The 19,198-nt window shown below is 40.1% G+C and overlaps 1 protein-coding gene across 1 annotated transcript in view; it reads right to left on the reverse strand.

The window, feature by feature from the left end:
• Positions 1-5,682: 5,682 nt before the first annotated feature.
• Positions 5,683-19,198, reverse strand: part of LOC145485754 (sodium channel protein 1 brain-like) — a 46,736-nt gene continuing 33,220 nt past the window's right edge. Inside the window, exons 15-26 of the mRNA XM_081464372.1 lie at positions 18,296-18,484; positions 17,153-17,912; positions 15,920-16,494; positions 14,932-15,105; positions 14,412-14,513; positions 13,950-14,219; positions 12,818-12,871; positions 12,559-12,696; positions 12,081-12,194; positions 11,597-11,735; positions 11,007-11,138; positions 5,683-10,252 (exon numbers count right to left, since the gene is read on the reverse strand). Coding sequence (XP_081320498.1) covers positions 9,012-10,252; positions 11,007-11,138; positions 11,597-11,735; positions 12,081-12,194; positions 12,559-12,696; positions 12,818-12,871; positions 13,950-14,219; positions 14,412-14,513; positions 14,932-15,105; positions 15,920-16,494; positions 17,153-17,912; positions 18,296-18,484 — 3,888 coding nt within the window. The 3' untranslated portion in view covers positions 5,683-9,011. The remainder of the gene's footprint in view (positions 10,253-11,006; positions 11,139-11,596; positions 11,736-12,080; positions 12,195-12,558; positions 12,697-12,817; positions 12,872-13,949; positions 14,220-14,411; positions 14,514-14,931; positions 15,106-15,919; positions 16,495-17,152; positions 17,913-18,295; positions 18,485-19,198) is intronic.

The following is a 19,198-nucleotide window of genomic DNA, read 5'->3' on the forward strand; positions in this document are numbered from 1 at the left end:
GCCGCAATGCGCTTGAGAATGAACAAATTTATTCAATTTTTATAATTGCCGTTTCGAGTAACTAGAATGAAGTTGATACTTTCCCCAAGGCCAGATTCTTTGTATTGTAAATCAACATAAAGGTCATACGTCACTTTGAAACAAAGAACTATTTATTAGGAGCAATAATGGATGTGTTGTTAACTAAATAATATTTGCAGAGAAGGTTAAAAGCGTTCCGGTTGGTTAAAAAACATTTCAAATCTCAACCCTGCGGCTACCAGTTTAAAAGTTTCAAAAACGACTTAAAAATAGTACAAATACAGGCTGATACATACAAAAATGAACAATAATAACATTTGATCTTTTAAGGAGTAAAATTACCAATTGAAGAGATATTTTGTGATTGCATTGTTTAATCCATTTTAACAATATCTATTTTTTCCTAGTTATGTTGTGAAAATTTTTATTTAAACGTTTCATAGAGTATATTTCCAATATAGACTGGCAGAGGAAAGCTTATTTTAACCAAAGAACGCTTAAATTTTTTCAGCAAATGCAAAAATATTTTAACGCGCTAGAAATTCTTCCCTCTAAGGCAATGACGCGCTCGGTTTCTGGTGAATGTTACAAACTGGTCTTTTTATTGAATCGGAACATACAAATACCAAGTTGAAAGACAGGAAAAAACACTAAAGAAATACAAGAAAGAAGGTGCGAGAAATGGGTTGTGAAACGGTGCATGGGAAATCAAATTGCAACTGAAATTATGGTTTGACTCGATTTTCATCATCGGGAAGACACAATGGGACCAGATTGAAGTCAATAGCTGAGAAACCTACAGACTTTGTCATTGAAAGGAGTTTTATTTGAGCCTTCATCTTTTCATAACCTTAGTTAATCGATTTGTTAATTAACCTGTTATTAAAAGAGGGTCTAGGCTGATTTTAAGTGATGGTATGTGATAGCTCAGAGAATTGGTCAAAATTTTAACAGTCAGCTTACAAACGACGCGTGTTTAAACTGATTGTTGAGATTTGAGATCTGCAAAATTTACTGGCAGCTGAGGAATGGGCAGAAATTTAAACTGATAGCTGAGAAATCACCGAAAAGTCCACTGATTACTGAGATAACAACAAAATGAACCTCATTCAGACCTTCCGATAACAGTCGTTATCTTTCACTATTACGTTATATGACATTTTGTCTCTTTCGATTTGTTTCAATTAAGTGCTGAATTATTATCATTCGCGACCAAAAACAAGGACAAAAAAGGGTAACATAGTTTACAATGTACGTTGATTTGTATTTACACATCAGGGGCAATATTATACGGCCAACACAACTTTGCGGCCCGCGATAAGTTCTAATAAGTCCACGACACGAATTCTTCTGGTCTAAACTTACTGGCGATTGTCCCGTTCGACATGAACAGGCGATGCTGTCTGATGAAAGCTGTTTGTGAGTTTTTGCAGTACACGAGTGGTCTACACTACTAAAGCACGTGCGACAACGCTGTACCGTGCAAATTGGTCCTGAGAGTTGCTAACAGCCCCTCACAGCTTACGATATTGGCTTGTTTCGCGCTTTTCGATCATATATGGCTGGAAACCTAGAACTACAAATATAACAATTCAAAACAAGCCAATAGTAATCACCGAACCGGCAATCAGATTGGCAGATGTACAGTAGAGTACTGTACAATGACTTATAGCCCCAGTCGAAATTTTTCTTGCCATGTGATTACAGATTACAGGACGGCGCAAACATCCCGTTACTAGTTAATAAACGAGAACAACAGTCGAGGAAAAACACTAACCATTTGTCACCTTTTTCGAGAAAGAACGGTTCGGAGGCGAGTTTTCGTTTGGATGAATGAGAAAAGAAACCCACTCAGACTGCTCAGTTAGACAAACGAAGTTTGATCGTTAGCAACCAAATGAGGCCTGCTAATGACCAATCACCTTCGAGAATTTTGCCATAGTTTTGATTAATACCATAATCATATTCCCGAATAATCCTACCAGTAATTACGCCCATCCCTGCTAAACCTACCGGATCACGAACCTTTAAGGCTGATTGCTGTTCAGTTGAAAAGTTCGTTTGAGCAATGAACTGTTATTTTTTAATTGGTCAAAGAGTGTATAATTACGCAGCACTTAAATGATGCACCACTCCCTCATACAGCAGTTGCGCTAATTGGTATACATTGAGGATCCATATTCTGCAAGCGGCGGATACTTCTAGATACTTCGTCATCTGTAGAGTGCGGCCATAGCTACAGGGGTTATTTGCCACCTGTTCAGCGCGGTCCTGTACAAAGACTTATGTCATCTCGATCACATTTCAAATTACGAACCGACACAGAAAAAAGTGAATAATCTTGAGACAAAAATAGGAAAAATCCATGGAAGTAGACAAGGAAGAACTGAAAAATATTTGAAGACGAAACTGATTGAAAAAAGTGATGGGAAATTCAAGTCTCCTTTCAGTGTTCAGACTCAATAGGTTTCACGCCAAAGTAGATGTGAATTAAGTTCTTTGCTGCAATGTATTCGAGTTTTATGGTATTCAGAATTGTCAAGGTCTTGGTAAATGCTACCAGCCTCAACCTGTCAACCTTCGGCCATGGTTACTCTGGTTATAAAGAACTTAACATGCAATAATTGTTTATTATTGACTGGATCAATAGATATTTAAAGAGTAACTTGTGCATGAATTTTCTAGGTTTCTTTATTCAAACATATATACACACTGCGTGGAGGGCTCTCATTGAACGCATATTACTTTCAGGGTATTGTTTGATACTTGTTCGTACTAAAGTGAGGGCAATTGGAAACAAAAAAATAAAAAAACCAGAAGCCATGCATTATACTGTCAAACAACACGGAAATCTGAGAACAAGAGAGAACTAACACGAGCTGCAGGCGAGTGTTTGCTAAGTTTCTGAAATTTTCTCAAAAAACCGAGTTAGCGTTTCAAGAGCAGTTTAAGACAACATTATAGCATCATGTCTGTTTAACTTCAGACTGAGGATATGAATTTTAAAAATGAACAACATTTTTTTTTGTTTCATACAATTATAACGCCGAGCTTCCTATCGAATCAGAATGAACTGTATTATTTAAGTGGCCTTGTATTTGTTATTCTATCTTAAAATTGTCTGCTTTCTTTTTAATTTTCCAGGACACGAAGCTTCCGCAGACAAGAAAACGACGCTCAACTGTCTACTTTGGTCTAGTTGTTATGGTTATGGAGATTTTGACATTAACATGGTAAACGAAAATGTGAAATTTATTTTGACTGATTACATTTCAGTGTAAGTATGTGAAATATGCGTGCATTTATAGTCAGGCTTCGCTAAACTAGCAACATTGTTGCGTAGGCAAATATTTTGAATGCTTTTTTTTTTGCTTGCACTGCCGGCTTTTCTTCCTTCTGCGATTTGTTTTTCCACCCAAAATAATGGGGGGTGGGGGGGGGGGAGGGGGGGCTGCTCCCCTAGATCCACCACTGCAGTGGTTAACCGCGAAGTTGAAGTAGAACCGAACTTTAAGTAGGTCATAGAAAAGAAAAGAGAAGGGAAATAAGGAAAGGATTTGGAAGGACGAGGGGAGAGAGAGTGTTACTCATTGCCTTGTATGATTGTTTTTGGGCTGTAGCTCATGAAGACTGCATGAATACGGACAAAAAGGAGGTGGCTTACTACCGATACACAGATGTTAGAGAATGACATAGTGGTATCACAACGGACAATTACGAAAGCTTTATGTCTAGCTTGTGTTGCTGACTGCTCTTTCACCTTGAGAAATTGGTTTGTTAAACAGAATATCATGAGATCAACTGTATTGAGAAAATATCCCTTCTCCCTATATTCCAGGATGGCACTTAGCTTGAGTAAATTTGTCTGAGAACTGAAAACATTAAGGTAATCCTTTGGTTTGTATGAATATTCTTCATGGATTTTCAATTGTATAAGTTGCATACATTGGTGTTATTATAAATATTCAATAGCTAGAGAATGTGACCACTGATTCAGTGGTAAACGATCATAGCTCTATCGGGAAAGAATATACTTTATTTTCCGCCAAACTTTTGATTTATTGATTTATTGATTTATTGATTTATTGATTTATTGATTTAAAAATGAAGCTAAAATCGTTGTTTCTGAAACCATTTGAAACCTGGCTTTGCGTTTCTAAGTATAAATTCATTGTAATAGTATGTACTACAGTGTAAGTAGTGATTTGAAGTAAAAAAAAAACAAACAAACTTGTCGTAGCGATATCTAACAGGCTAAGAATGCAACCACTAGAACTGAGTGTGAATAATTTACTTTTGGTTAATACTATTTTTCTCAGATAGCACTTCCTTTCAGGTGTTGCACTTATGTAAACAAACTTCAGTGCGTCAAATATGGGCCATTATCAACGAATAATTGACGATAATCCATTGAAATGAAGTAGATATGGGTAAAGAAGTAAATAATTTTACCGTTAACAGAGTATTTTTGAAAATGTATTATCAGCGTTTAACTTGTGCTCGTACAACGTGACTTTTCTAATGAGCTATTTTGTTGTCATTAAGTCGCTTTTTCGTCTGCAACACGCAATTAGTGGCCGGCTAAGACAACGAAGCATAAAACCTGGTTAACTTCGAATATCGTGAACTATATACGTCATTGAAATTTAAAGTTAAATGAAGCTCAGTCGTAAAGTGGCTACAAACTGGTGATCAAATGCGATTACTACTGAAAGTTTACTTCTGTCGGATTAGCCGCACGAAAGACAAAGATGAAAACCAAGGCTCCTGTTTGTTTAAATTTCACACAGTCCGGCAAAGAGTGATGTTTCTTTGACACTGGTAAGTATCCGCTGTTTAATCTATTTGACTTGAGCGCACTTGACCAGTTCAAATAAGATTTCGACTTCTAGCACTTTTGGTGGCCTTTGTTCAGAGCCATGAGCGCTCAGTCAACTTGGCGTCTGTAAAGTAAAACTGCTCTTTAAGGAAGCCCCGTTTAGAGAAAGAGACTTCACAGTTCAGTAGCCCTTAATTACCCATAAAGGTCTAACTTACCTTAACGAAAACTTCATTCATGTTGAATGCTTATCTCGTCCGCATCCATCGGGTAAACGGAAGCGCAAAATCCTTTCCTTTAAGCGAAAACACAACCAACAGGCTTTTACCATTTGCCAGTAAATATCCAGAGCCATTCATTGGCATTATTTAGACATTAGTTGGCTTAATACTCGCGCGTCATGCCATTCCCGACAATCTCGCCTTTCTTTGATACGATACTGAATTGATTATCCCGAGCTTTGCATGTGGTTACCATGTACAGCTCATGGGAAACATTTATTCTGCTAAGATACCGAATCAACAAAGCGCCAAATTTGGGTCTTATTTGCATGACAGGAAAAAAAACCTTGTTCTTTAGTACCTCAAAACAAATTGAACACGCAAATAACTCCCGAGGGGATAGCAAACAATCGCTGGCCTTTCGAAACTCGAAAGCAATAGAAGAGGACTACATTTAAAATCAATTAAAATCAGAGGCGATATCTTTCAGCCAATATCGTGGTCCAGTTTTGGGGCCTAATTACACAATACAAATCATCAAATCTTGACACCTAATAAGCCAGCTGCCAAATACTAGGCAACAGACAAGGGTCAGGAACATGATTACCCCGTGAAAACATTATTTTCGTTCCTTTGTTGAAAACAAAGTTGTATGAAGAGAGTTCTAAGAGGAGTGGGGGTGGTAAATAAATCCCAGTTCCAGGCCTATTTTCTCCCAACTCCCACGGGCAGTCCCAGGGTTGAAATTAGAGAAAAATCCCAGTGCAGGAGAAATCAGAGCACAAACGCTCTATATGTACAGTTAATGTCTTGTTAAAATGGTTCTGTATCATGTATTTATTGTTGGATGCTATCATTATTAACAACAAGAGTTAATCGATGAATGCCGCCATATTTCATTGAGCACCGCTGATTGTATTGTAAAATCACCGACAAGGAAGACTGGAAAAACACTGAGCGACACCCTGTGTGTCGTACATACGTACATAGGGTGCGTTGCTATCGTTTTTAGCCATGTTTTAGCTGCTCCATGACTTAAGGGATGTTGTTAGGTTACCGTTTTTTAGAGATGTTAGAAGGGATATTCATTTCCATATATTAGCCTCCTCCAGTTATTTGGGGTGAAGAGCGAAAACATGGCGCACGAAAAAATAGGGGAGAAGCGCGGCGGAAGAAGGCGAAAGAAATCGTTCGCTCCTCGCGTCAAGCCCTTTTCTCCTTTTTCCGCTCGCCGTTTTTCGCGCTGCGTCCCAACTTACTGAACGGCTGGAGGAGTCTACTTGATATCATTTACCATGCAACCTTTTTCGCTTTCCTAAGGGCAGTGAGGCTGGGACAGAAAGGAAAATGTCGTTCCTTTGTTACACTGAGATCTCGCTAATAAGTAAGGGGATTCACCCACCATTCCACAGGTCATTAAGTGATTAAGTCTAATTGTTTGAGTGTAACTCACTAACTTGTCTTTGAGGTAAAGAAAATCCATCAAAATTATGGATCCTATATTGACAAGAAAAAAACCTGTACGCATTCCCTGCGTGCGTACATTCTATCGAGGGACAGTTGTAGATGGCATAACACTTCCCTATCAAACAGACTATCTCTGATAAAATGAAGTCGCCTTATATGCCCGGCTATAAAACATGTATCCCTCAAACTATAACACAGCACATAAAATGATTATCAACATTCAACTGGGAGCTGGTTTTTGTGTTCGCAGAATTTAATGGTTTTTGACGTATAAAATTTGTACTTACAAAAATCTTGGTGAAAACGAACTAAAAATCCCACCAGTGCTTCCTCATAAGGGAATAGGTTTCTGGAAGTATTTGCGAATCAGCAAATTTTGACTTACATAACTAGCCAAATTATTAGCCTTTTCCAAACTCGAAAGAAAGGTAGGCACGAGTTTATAAATTTAATCAAATTTGGAAATGAACCCCAACGCAAGAGCGGTGACATTACAATGAACAGATTGATTAAGTTGGCCAAAATCCTTTACTTCAATCATCCAATGAAACATCACCAAACTTGTTCTGGTGTAGTGATTTCGTTATCAGATAAAATTTACACACTCGAGCTTGCTGCTTTTTTCGAATTAAAGAAACCTACTAAGTCAACATACAGGGAAGAAAGCGGCACCGCCAAGCAAGGTCCTTAACATTCACTTGAAAAACAACAGAACGCTCATCTTTAATACAAAAACAAATATCTCCTTCCGGGATAAACTTTGTGATAAATATTTCTCAATTACGTGGAGATATCAAGCTGCAAAATGAAAACAAAGTATAAAAGCTATCATAATTAAATTTTTGTGAAAAGTAACTTCCACTAGCGTACAATAAATATATTGTATTGTCAAGAACGGCCTTTAGGCCCTTATACAAAGACCGCTGATCCGAGTTCGCTTTCTGACCCTGTCAACCCAGTGAATAACTAACCGTATTACCGGTCAATAATTTACTGTAACACCTAACACAATCTTATATTTACACTACTACGATTTGGCACTCAAGTGCCATCACAGAACAAAAATATGAACATTATATTAAATAATCAATTATTAATTCAAAATAGAGGAAAATGGAAATATTATTATCGGGCACCAAAAACAAACGCGTTTTTTTACGGTCCCATTCTATTTACGTTAAACTTGTGCCAGAGATTGGTTTTTGTTGAGGTCACCCAACAAATTAATTTATAATTAGTTTATAACGTTCCTGAAGAAAATTATTTCAGATTTGTCTTCGTTGCCCACAGCTCAAAAAAAGGCTAACGGCACGGCAGTGGGCAAATCAACATCTCTTCAATTTCAGTTTTTTTGCCAGACATTAACACACAGAAGGTTCACTGACACAGCTATTGCAGATATCTACGGCAGCCTTGCACAGGTTATCAAAAAACACCTTGTTTGAACCCAAGCTAACGGTAAAACAGCGGTTGCAACAGGAATCAATCTGTTAGCGATATTTACTTCTGATTGTCCGGCCAAACAACTACTCAAACTGCTATAACTATTATTGTACTGACTTGACATAACTATTTCCACTTGACTTAAGGGCAGCCTGTCAAACTTTCCTCTTTATTACGAAGAAATCATCGAATTGCCTTCCACTGCTAAGATAAAATGCAGCTATTTGTGCCAAAAACGTTACGCTACCTTTGACTTCAGAAATTATCAATTGCAGCATTGCTTTTATCCTACTTATACAAATGTTAATTTAAACTGTAACAATTTGTTGCCTTTTAATTGCGAAATATGCCGCCTTATTCACGGAAGGCGTTGTGCAATAAGGAAAACACAATTGAATTATTAGATAATCTGAAAGTCGGTTCACTAAATTAACCATAATGGCTATTATACCAGATGCTTCAGAAGTAACTTTTAGGAATTTCAATCTGAAGCTACCTTCAAATAGCATAGAGGCAAACCGCAAAAATGCAATACCTTTCTAAATGCACTGCTTCGCGCCAGCTACGGTCAAACAATAACAAAAATATTTCTAAGTAATATTTACAAATAGGCATTGGCCTTTTGTTATTTTTAATGTATAAAATATACGGCATGCAGCCGCGGGACAACTGCGATGCCGCACAGCGGATTCACACTTTTGAAGCTTCTGTCATAGGGGCATAACAAGCCATCTTCAGAGGGATCCTCAAGGGTAAGGTCCTCGATCTTCCTAAAGTCTCGCGGGCTCCAAGTGGTATCATCTGGCATTCATTAGTACTGCATTTGCGCGACATTCAACTGTGCCGAACTTGCTCCCGATGTCCTTTTCGCAGAAAACAGTTTAGCAAACGACCCAATGAGCTTAACGGTTTGGTTCTCATTAATTTTGAGTTTCAACGCTTTGCATTTTTAAATGTGACGCTCCATGTCACCAAGCCTAGAAGTTACTGTGATACAAAACGATGGCGGTGACCAGTGAAGTGTTGCAGGCGCCTGCTCGCTAACAATTCACACTCAGAGTGTTTGGCGAAGGTTTAGTTTTCTCGTCCACCACAGTCAAGGTAGCGGGCATATCATTCTCGGTGTTTCCATTATCCTTGGTATTTTCCTCGTCGTTGTTTTCCTCCACTGCTGGCTCAATGTTGTGTCGCTTGGCCTGATTCAACCATAACATCCCGATCACACGGGTGTTATCTTCCACTTGTCTTTCTCTCCATCCGTGACCTTTGTCCTTTTCCGAGGTCAACTCATCATACGGGTGAAACGCTCCGCCTTTACAAATTCTTAACCTTCTCTTCAGCAAGAAAATCCTTATTGCCTTTTGAATCGTCACCGCTGCCTTTATTTCAAATTTATGCTGCTCGGGAAGCGAGCCGATTGTCGCTTCTTTCTTTCGCATGTTTTGGAAGCGTTCTTCCAAGCGCTCCACTAACATCACCATTTCTTCTTCCTCGTGTCCTTCTACGCCTCCCATTGCACGCCTGACAAGAGCTTGCATAACATCCAACAAATAAATTTTATAGTCCGTCTTAATTGGCACCTCCAACTCGCCAAAGAGGTGCCTATTTGGTTTTGGAATCTGTAGCGGTGGCTCTAAGGCGTCCAGGAAATCACTGAGTTGATTTAGAGAAATATAGTGCGTGGCTTTGGGATCAAATTCTTCCCACACTTGAATAAAAGTTTCTAGATCGTCATCGGTCACGCCGATCTCTTCCTGTTGCTGTGCCTCGTTGAAATTCTCTAAGATAACTGCTATGTACATGTTGATGATAATCAAGAAAATAATAAGAATGTAACTAACAAAGAAAAAGACAGCGAGAAAACGATTCCCGCAGTTGCCATTTAGTCCGCCATTGTCTAAATCTGGGTTACAGTCCGGCGGTGATACCATGAGCGGGTCAAGAATTGTATTCCAGCCCGCGGCCGTCCCGACGCGAAATAACAAAAGCATAGAGTTCCCGAAAGTCTCAAAATTCACCACGTCCGTAATGCCGTTGGTCTTTTTGACGTATCCGAACGAAGACATTCCAATTATGGCGTAAATGAATATAATCAGGCATAACAACATGGCGATGTTGACCAGGCCGGGCAGTGATTTGACAAGAGCAAACAGCAGGCGGCGAACGCCTTTTGCGCCTTCGAAGAAACGTAGCAGTCTTCCAAGTCGAAATACCCTCACAACTCGCAGCAAGCCTGGTGAGAGAATCATGTCCTTCTGTAGCACATCTTCAACAATAATACCTGACAGAAACAGGACAAAAAAAGGCGAGTAAATCAACCTTGAAGTCTGAACTCTGGAGCGTCGCACAAGGGTGACCGATGCGATATAACCCACAATAAACCCCTACGACACATACTCCGCATTTAACACTAACTCTCCACACTTACTGACTCCACACTTCACCCTTCACACTCCACATTTCACACTTAAGACACACTCCACACGCAACGTTTCACGTTTAACACTCTACATTCTACATTCTAAATGATGATCCTCGCCCCATATTCCACCCATCCACTTTCTTAAAGAAGAAATAAACTACGACTCTCACGGCTCCTATTTAAAACTGTTTGAAAACGGTCATCAAAAGACCACAGGCAGAAAGTGCCGCATTAACAGGGCTGTCAGCATTAATCGGCAGCTAATATCAGAGAAAGAGTGAACAGCTTGGTTTTAAAAATAGCGCTGTAACCAGGATAAGACATTCAAAACGTTCTCTAGGTGAAAAGATTAACAACATAAGCTTTCGGCTATCAGTTTATAGCCTTTAAAGAAGGCCTTAACGCACTTTAACTTAACTGGGAAAAAAATACGGTTCGTCATCAACGAGTATCCCTAAAGTGGGGTTCAAATTGTTTAAACGGTAAAACACACAAAAAAAACAGGGATGAATGCTTGACGTGGCGACCTCTTTTCCCACAAGGCTAGAATAACTCCAAATAAAAATAAATTAATGATAGAAAATTCACGCGCCACTTGTGACGATCAACTCACCGACAATGGAGAAAACCACTATGATGAAGTCGAACACATTCCAGCCGAGTTTAAAGTAGTCCAAGCGCATGGCAATCAGGCGAATGATTGCCTCTACAATGAAGATGCCAGTGAAGATATAGTTCAGATACCGTGATGGCCCCGAAACAAAAATCGAGCTCTGGTTAAGGAAAAAACACTTCAGTTAACAGCTTAACCACATTCTTCACAAGGTCTGATGGAAATCGCTGGCAATCTGAAAAAGAGCCCTTTCAGGCTGGCCTAAATCTATATATTAGTGGTCCTGCACTTAGCTATACCAGCACTAAGTTTAGCTAGTTTACAGGCATGCCACTGAAACAAAGGAAACAAATATTTCAAATAAACGTAACTTAGTTAAAAATCCCAACTGGCAGGAGGCTGACCAGTTGGCTATTTACAAAGCGTGACCGAGGATTTGAACTCGGGACTACCGAAAAACGAATCCCGCAAGTGGCAGGGTGGAGGCCTTGAACTCGGGACCTCCGGGTTACGACACCAGCGTCCTAAACCACTGGGTCACGCTGCCTCCGATGAATGTTCAAGCCAGTGTTAATTGGTTAAAAGGATATTGAGCGCAGCGGTAAAGTTCTCCGTTTGATTGTTGTGTTCCATCATCATGGTAACCATGTTAATAAGAATCACCGACATGATGAACACTTCGAACTTCTTTTGTAGGATCAAGTCAAACAGCCAGGCACGAAACTTGTTCTGAAACAAGAAAAAGAAAAGTCAAGCTAAGTGTCACGAAAACTATACATGTACTACAACTGACAATAGACCGGTTTCATCTGAGTATTGTTAAATTAAAACAAGTACAATTGCAGAACACAAGCATTGTACACAACACTCTGAACCAATGGGAACCCGAGGTCAGTATACGTTTTTTCGTTCGCGGGAAAAAGATTAAGTCACTAGGTCACGATTGGTCGTTTCTGTTTGTATCTGACTGGTCGAATAGGAGGCGAGAGTTTTTTTTAAACCAATCACAAAGCAACAATATTGTGACTTCATATCGGTTCCCACCCATTGTGCGTGGGTTGTTTAACAACAGACCTGAGGTCTCTTGAACTGCTTCCGCGGTTTCCTGTAATAAGTTTTCTTGAGGGTGTTCACCCAGCTTCTCTGGCCTGGTGTTAAAAACATTCCAAGTGCACCGCTGTCTTCATACTAAGAAAGAAGGATAAACGAGTTAAGCATGAGCGCAGGCAAACACTGAGAAACGCACGTAATACTTGAGTCGTTAGTGGAAACCAAGCTTAAGTCTATCCCTTAGCAATCATCAATCAGCCAACCAACCAACTTATCAATCAATCAATCAATCAAGCAAGCACAAAATTAGTTAGTCAGTCGGTCAAGCAAGCGAACGAGCAGTCAGCTAGCCAGCCAGCCAGCCAGCCAGCCAGCCAGCCAGCCAGCCAGTCAGTCAGTCAGTCAGTCAGTCAGTCAGTCAATCAGTTTCATTTTAAGTTTGAAAGTCTTATAAATAAAACAGGAGCATTTAAAGATACAATGTCATTAACTGAAAGCTTACCTGTTGTTTTAGGCGATTGAAGTTTTCGATGATGACTCCAATGAAGAGATTTAAAATAAAGAACGAACCCAGAATGATGAAAACAACATAGTAGAAGTAGGCGTAGAAACTGTTCTCGTACCTTGGCTGCTTGTAATGCTTAAGACAAATAAAACAATCAGTTATGCCATCATACGATCCAACGATATCAATACGAAACATAAAAGAAACGTGAGTTGACAGCAGCATCGGAAAGGACACGTGATTAAAGTATACTTACTCCTACGCCATCCACAGAATCTTGCATGACTTCAAAAACGCCTTCTAATGTAGCCTGAAATAAAACAAAAATTTCCAGGTAATTGTTTTTCTATCGCGAAATTGCTGAATATGTCTTTACCTATAATCCATCAAACATTTTCCCTGGCACGCGATTGGTCTCAACGCGTTACGTGCCTGGATATTCCCCGGCTAAAACTGGGCAACATCTGAGTGGTATTCCCCAATAGATCAGGCGTGTTGCGAAAAGTATTTGAAGGATAATAAATAAAATAGCCTTCATTTTACTTTAGGACATGTTCGGATACTTGTCTTTGGACATGATCTGTTCCTTAAAGCTCAAAGTTTTCGCCGAGCTTTGCTCTCAGACAAATGTTCGCTACTCGAACAGATAATGCATGCGGAAAAATATCCGGGAATATTTTCGCGCCACATGGAGGCTACTGTTTATATAGCTCAGTCACTATAATCATAATGTTCCGCTGCGTTACAGATGCAAGCAGGCCTTACAGGTCTTATGGTGCTAGCTGATTGAATAAGTAAGACATTTTCCAGCTAGATTATTAGTTCATTTAATTCTCCAAAACTATACACTTGACCTAGTTAGATATTTAAACAACAACGTTTACATTTTTACATCAGCTACTCTGACTATCCCCTTCCCTAAGGAAGGCGTAAAATACACGTAGTGTACTTTAGTGTCAGTTACTTTGTGCCAGTTTTCCATTTATATCTTAATGAACTTTATGATTTCGATTGAACGAAAAGGCAGCGCTGTAGGTGAGGGTATTTTTTTTTTAACATTTTTTTCTCAAATGATCTTAACCATCCTCCTAAACATTCGCTGATTTGCTTAATTCTCACTGGAAATAGATGTTTGTCACCCTGTTGACCAGGTCTGATAACTTGAGATTAAGTTAGTCACGTGGGCGCCTTTAAGGTTGCACATCATCATCACCTTTGATTGTAAAGACTCACTTCGGCTGAGTCTGACGTTTTTCAATGAGAAATAAAGACTTCATTAATTCATTACAGGTGTAAACAAGGCAAGGCTAGTGGAAGCGAAAGCCACTTCTCTTCCAATTCTCCTATCCGTTTACGCCTGCTTTGAAGGTTATGAAGTTTATACGTACAACTTGAAACAAAGCCAAGAATCCTTGCAAGGAACTGTCGAAGTTGATTTTTGCATTCATCCAGCGCATGCCCAGGGACTCGTTACACTGCTCCTTATTCTCGACTATGTGCCAATCAAATATCTCCAAGGTTTTGTTATCAACGCATCTGTAGAATTTCCCGTTAAACAGCTGATAACCAACAATACTGAAGATGAGCCAGAAGATCAGGCACACCAGCATCACGTTCACGATCGCGGGAACAGCGTGCACCAACGAATTCACGACAATCTGCAACGGCAGCACAAAAAACTGTAAGCGCTTCCCGCTACGCAAGGAATGGTGATTTCTGTCTGTCATCTTATATTATAAAATGCAAATACCCCAAAATAGCAACACCAAATAACCCAAATTTTCCAATTTCAGGCGATCGCAAGTAAGAGAAAATGAACAATGAATAGACATTTACTTGCGCTAACCTACCTTCATTCCCTCAAACCGCGAGATCGCTCTGAGAGGTCTTAAAGCTCTGAGAGATCTGAACGACTGCAGATTTTTGCTACCAGTAAGACTTGCGAGAGAGATCTACAAAGCAAGACAATGAAACAAACAATGTAAAAGAGTAGAACGCAGGTAATATATATGGGTTAGTGATTTCAGTTATGCCCTTGAAGTTGCCTGCTACTTGACTCTTTGATTTCGTGGCCTTCATATTCTGAGCGCCCGTGGAAGTCAATGTTTTAAGTAATTTAATTTACACCAGGCAACAAAATGAGACGAAGCCTGCAAATACAGGCGTCTCTCTCCCGACAAACTATTCAGAAGCTGTAAGTGCGGCTGTAACCGCATACTTGCAAAGACATAAAATAAGGAGAAACAGGAAAGACCCAGATCACCAAGACAGACAACGAGAAACAGATGGCGATCAAAACAGACAGGAAACATGGAGAAAAAGCATGGGATGGGCACCATAAAGAATGCTGTGTAGTCTGCAGCAACTTACCGCTACAATGAAACTGTCCAAACAGTTCCACAAGTTGGTAAAATAACCCACGAAACCCATGCCGAGGATTTTAAGAAGCATTTCCACTGTAAAGATGATCGCAAATGAGAAGTTCATCACACCTAGCGCACTCTCCAGCAAAGGATTCTTTTTCAAATGGATGTCTTCAAACACCTGTAATAAGGAATTCGATTCAAATGAGGGCGAGTGCTCTCTCTAACCAGACGGAGATGCTGTTACTTCAGCCCCGAGTCACACATGTAATCTCAGTCACTCAAATCAGAGAATCTTGTCTTACTATGAAAAAATGAATAAACTTTGCAAGTGTCAGAGGTATTTGACTTGTGCAGCTATTTGTGGATACACCTTACATTAGAAAAAATGACAATAAATTCACTATGTTAAAAGAATAAGCTGTCAAGATGTCGTTTCCTATGCTGGTCAGAGCAAATATATACAGGATTTCACATGACCGCTTTTTCTTCTCGTGTTGAAAAATATTTAAACTCATTCGCAGCGCTCAGTCGTGAAATATTTTTCAATACGAGAAGAGAAACTTCGAACCTTCGAGTAGCCATTTATAATGTAACCATAGCAACGATGATCTTTTAATGTGTGAAGACACTGTAACATGTTATTTTCGCGTGTGAAGACACTGTAATATGTTATTTTCGCGTGTGAAGATATCACGTTTTTGCGCGAAAGCTCGCCTAGTATTTCATTGGTGTTTATATAATAAATTACTTTCTCAGCCAATCATGTGTAGAATAGGAAACGTGATTTGCCTTGTGCCCGGCATTGGCTGCTACCGATAGGTTCATAGGTTCGAAGTCAATGGTGCATATTAAAGAAAATGTCTGGAAATATCTAAAATGATACATGGGTTACAATAGTGAAATCCTCAGAGCAATGTCGAGAACGGCTGTGGTAAATGTACTTTGATCCATACAACTCTCAGGTCAGTTGTGAACAAACTGTTAGAACTTACCAAAGTTAAACTGCTTATGACAATCATGAACAGAATGAACCACTCGAAGTATTTATGCTCCACAAAAGTACACACATAGTAACGCAATCCATGCCAGCTTCTTCGAATACAGGACTCCTTATAATTGTCACAACAATTACTCTCACAGTAGCAGAACGCTGGGCAACAAGGCCTCACTCCACCCGGGGGAGTAGTATCGTCGGTATCTACCGTGACAATCGTGTCACGCTTTGACTCATGACCCGGGCTGTTTGGTGGAATGCGTGACTCTATGTCACCAAGACTGACGTCTTTGTGTGACGATCCGGTTGACATGCGCGAGTTTCCGTTGATCACCACAGGGGCTGAGCCATTGGCGACCAGATCTCCGTTACTCAAGTTGTTGTCACTAGGCTCCAGTCTGTCGTCACTCTTGACACGGTTGACGCATGGCAATCTCTTGTTTGAATCTGGAAGGTCCCGGATTCTTAATGCTGCTTCGTCCAGATCAAGGGCGGTAGTCAGTGAATGGCGGTTTTCAATGGGAAGAGAATTCACTTTGGTGTTACGTCCTACAGGTTTACCTGGAGTTTCGTCTGAGTTAAAAGGAAATCAATTCGTCAAAGTTGTTAACTCACTACCGATCTCAATACGGGAAAGCCCTCGCTAGGAATTAAAATCAATAAGTTACAATATTTAGAGAGCCGTAGATGGTTTTCACGAGGGTCCTCTTCCCAGGTCGAATCAGTTGCAATTTGTAATACTGGTTTTTCAGGAGGAGGAAACCTGGAGTATCCGGATAAAAACCCTTGGAGCAGGTACGGGAACCAACAACTCAGATATGACACCAGGGGCCCGTTTCTCGAAAGTCCCGGAAACTTTTCGGGCCCGGAAAGCCGTAGCAAAATCTCTACCCTTACTATTACAGAGCTGTTTTGTTTACATATTCTTAATATGAACAGAAGTTCCCTTCATACAAGAAGTTTCAGGCGTATACACTTCTCCGTTTTTAGATACAGATGAACTAAAAATGGCTTTACGGGCCCGGAAAGTTTCCGGGGCTTTCGAGAAACGGGCTCCTGGCCAGAATCGAACCTGGGCCACATCGATGGAAGGCGGGCTCCCCAAATATAAAGACTCTAGACATAAAAACCTGAGCGGATATTTTACAGAGTACTTGCCTCGGGTATGCCTACGTGCTGCAGATTTGTTCAAAATGGACTTGCTGAAGTTAAAGAGGCGGGCATGACTTACCAAAGTTGTACTTGAAGCCATTAGAATTATCCTGCTGTGTTTGACCGTTCGGCAGTCGGTTGACAAGTGTCATCTCGTAGCCGTTCTCTTGTTCTCCATTTTTGAGATTGTCCGACAAAGTGATTGCCGCTTCTTTCTTGGTTCCATCGTCAACTGGGCTTATCGTCCTCGAATGAGCTTCCTCGTCCGTTCCATCACCGTCTTCATCTGGTCCCACTTTACTTCGACTCCCGGAAAGATTTTTGTTTTGTCTTCCAAGCATACGAAGAATGTCTAACCGCCTCTTCCTCTCTTTTTCTTTTTTCTTCCTTTTCTTTTCTTCTTCTTTCCTTTTCTTTTCCTCTTCGTCTTCCGGCTCCTCGTCGCTGTCTGCACTGAACGAGTTCAACAACAGTGCAAGGAAAAGATTGAGAATCACAAAATTGCCGATGACGAATGCGGGCAAGATGAGGCAGATGGCAGCGGGAGATGTTGCCCTCATTGTCCACCACAGAGGCTCGATCCATTTACCACATAATATCCTAAAAATCACCATAAATGAGTGACCGAAATCCTTGAAATTCCACCGTGGTAGCTCGCCATTCTTAAACTTGTCCGCAGTGTAGTCTTTTTGGAAAAGCTGCATGCCGACCACAGCAAACATGTAAACAATGATAGCGAGTATAACAGTGATGTTACCCACAGGGCCTACACTGCTCCCGATTGTGTTCAAAAGGTCACCCATTGTTTTCCACGATTGAGCGAGCTTCAGCACACGAAGCTGTGGAACAGAAAAACAAACTAAAGCTTTAGTTTTTCCTCATTCTGTGTATTAGTTATTTGCGAAAACTTCGTCCTTCAAGATCCTATTCAGACACCGTATTGCATCTCCTATACAGTAAAAAGGATAATGTGCTTAAACGTCATTACTACAAGCTAGTTACTCTTTTGGATGTGTTCTCAGCCTGTCAGAGAGCAACATTTCTCACGTGCATTCGAAACGATTTGGACTTTTTTGATTTCCAGGTGGAAAACGAACAAAACCAATGCCAAGAGGACGTACAGACCAGGTACCTAACACATGCATGTAAATGTCCGAGCTAAATATCAGCCAATTAACACCCGAGAAGATCAAGTAGATAATAAATGTTATCATCAACATACCAGTCTGAAGGTTCGCAACACGCTTAATCCAGCACCACTGATGGCACCAGAGTAGGTCAGAACCATGTCTAAAACACTAAGAATTACAATTGTCCCGTCAAACAGGTTCCACTTGTTTTTGCAGTACTCTTTGACGCCAAATGCGATCAGCTTCAGAATCATTTCCATAATGAATACCACGGTAAATACCTAAGAAACACATCGAGATAAAGAGTAGGCGAGTCAATAAATACAACAACACTCAAGAAATGTAACCAGACAAGCACCTTGCTACCTTTTTACAGCAGCTACTATTGCCAAATCTTAATTTCAACGTCGACTTTCTTAATCTACCTTGATCTTTACCAATTTATGATCACCGGTTCCCTTTTGTCTTATTTCATTCTCGTAAGTGTTTTTCTACCTGTGTAAACTATTTTTTTTTAATTTTTCAAATTCGATTTCAGGGTGATTTTGCTCATCGCTAAAGATGTAACAACAACAACAACAACTACATCCTCTATTTATTCAAGTAGATGGTACAAGAAAAGCGTTGATTGTGCCTTAGCGTTTCTAAGACAAACTAACACAATTCGTTAAACATTATTGTTCGCTGTCGAGGAAAAGGTTGTTGTTATTCATCGTGGAAGATGCAATAATAAAGTGTATCATCGTTTGTCTCACGATGTAGTCACGTGAGATGTAGATCGCGACGTTTCGACTGCTTACTGCTAGTCTTCTTCAGGCGATAAGGTCGACTGATTGCACGGTATCATCAATAGGAGGATCGAAATGCACCAATCACAGCCGACCTTTGTGATATAAATGACACCGTGCAATCAGTCGACCTTATCGCCTGAAGAAGACTAGCAGTAAGCAGTCGAAACGTCGCGATCTACATCTCAAGTGACTACATCGTTAGAC

Source organism: Orbicella franksi, chromosome 4 (assembly GCF_964199315.1).
Source record: "Orbicella franksi chromosome 4, jaOrbFran1.1, whole genome shotgun sequence".
Classification (NCBI taxonomy): Eukaryota; Metazoa; Cnidaria; class Anthozoa; order Scleractinia; family Merulinidae; genus Orbicella; species Orbicella franksi.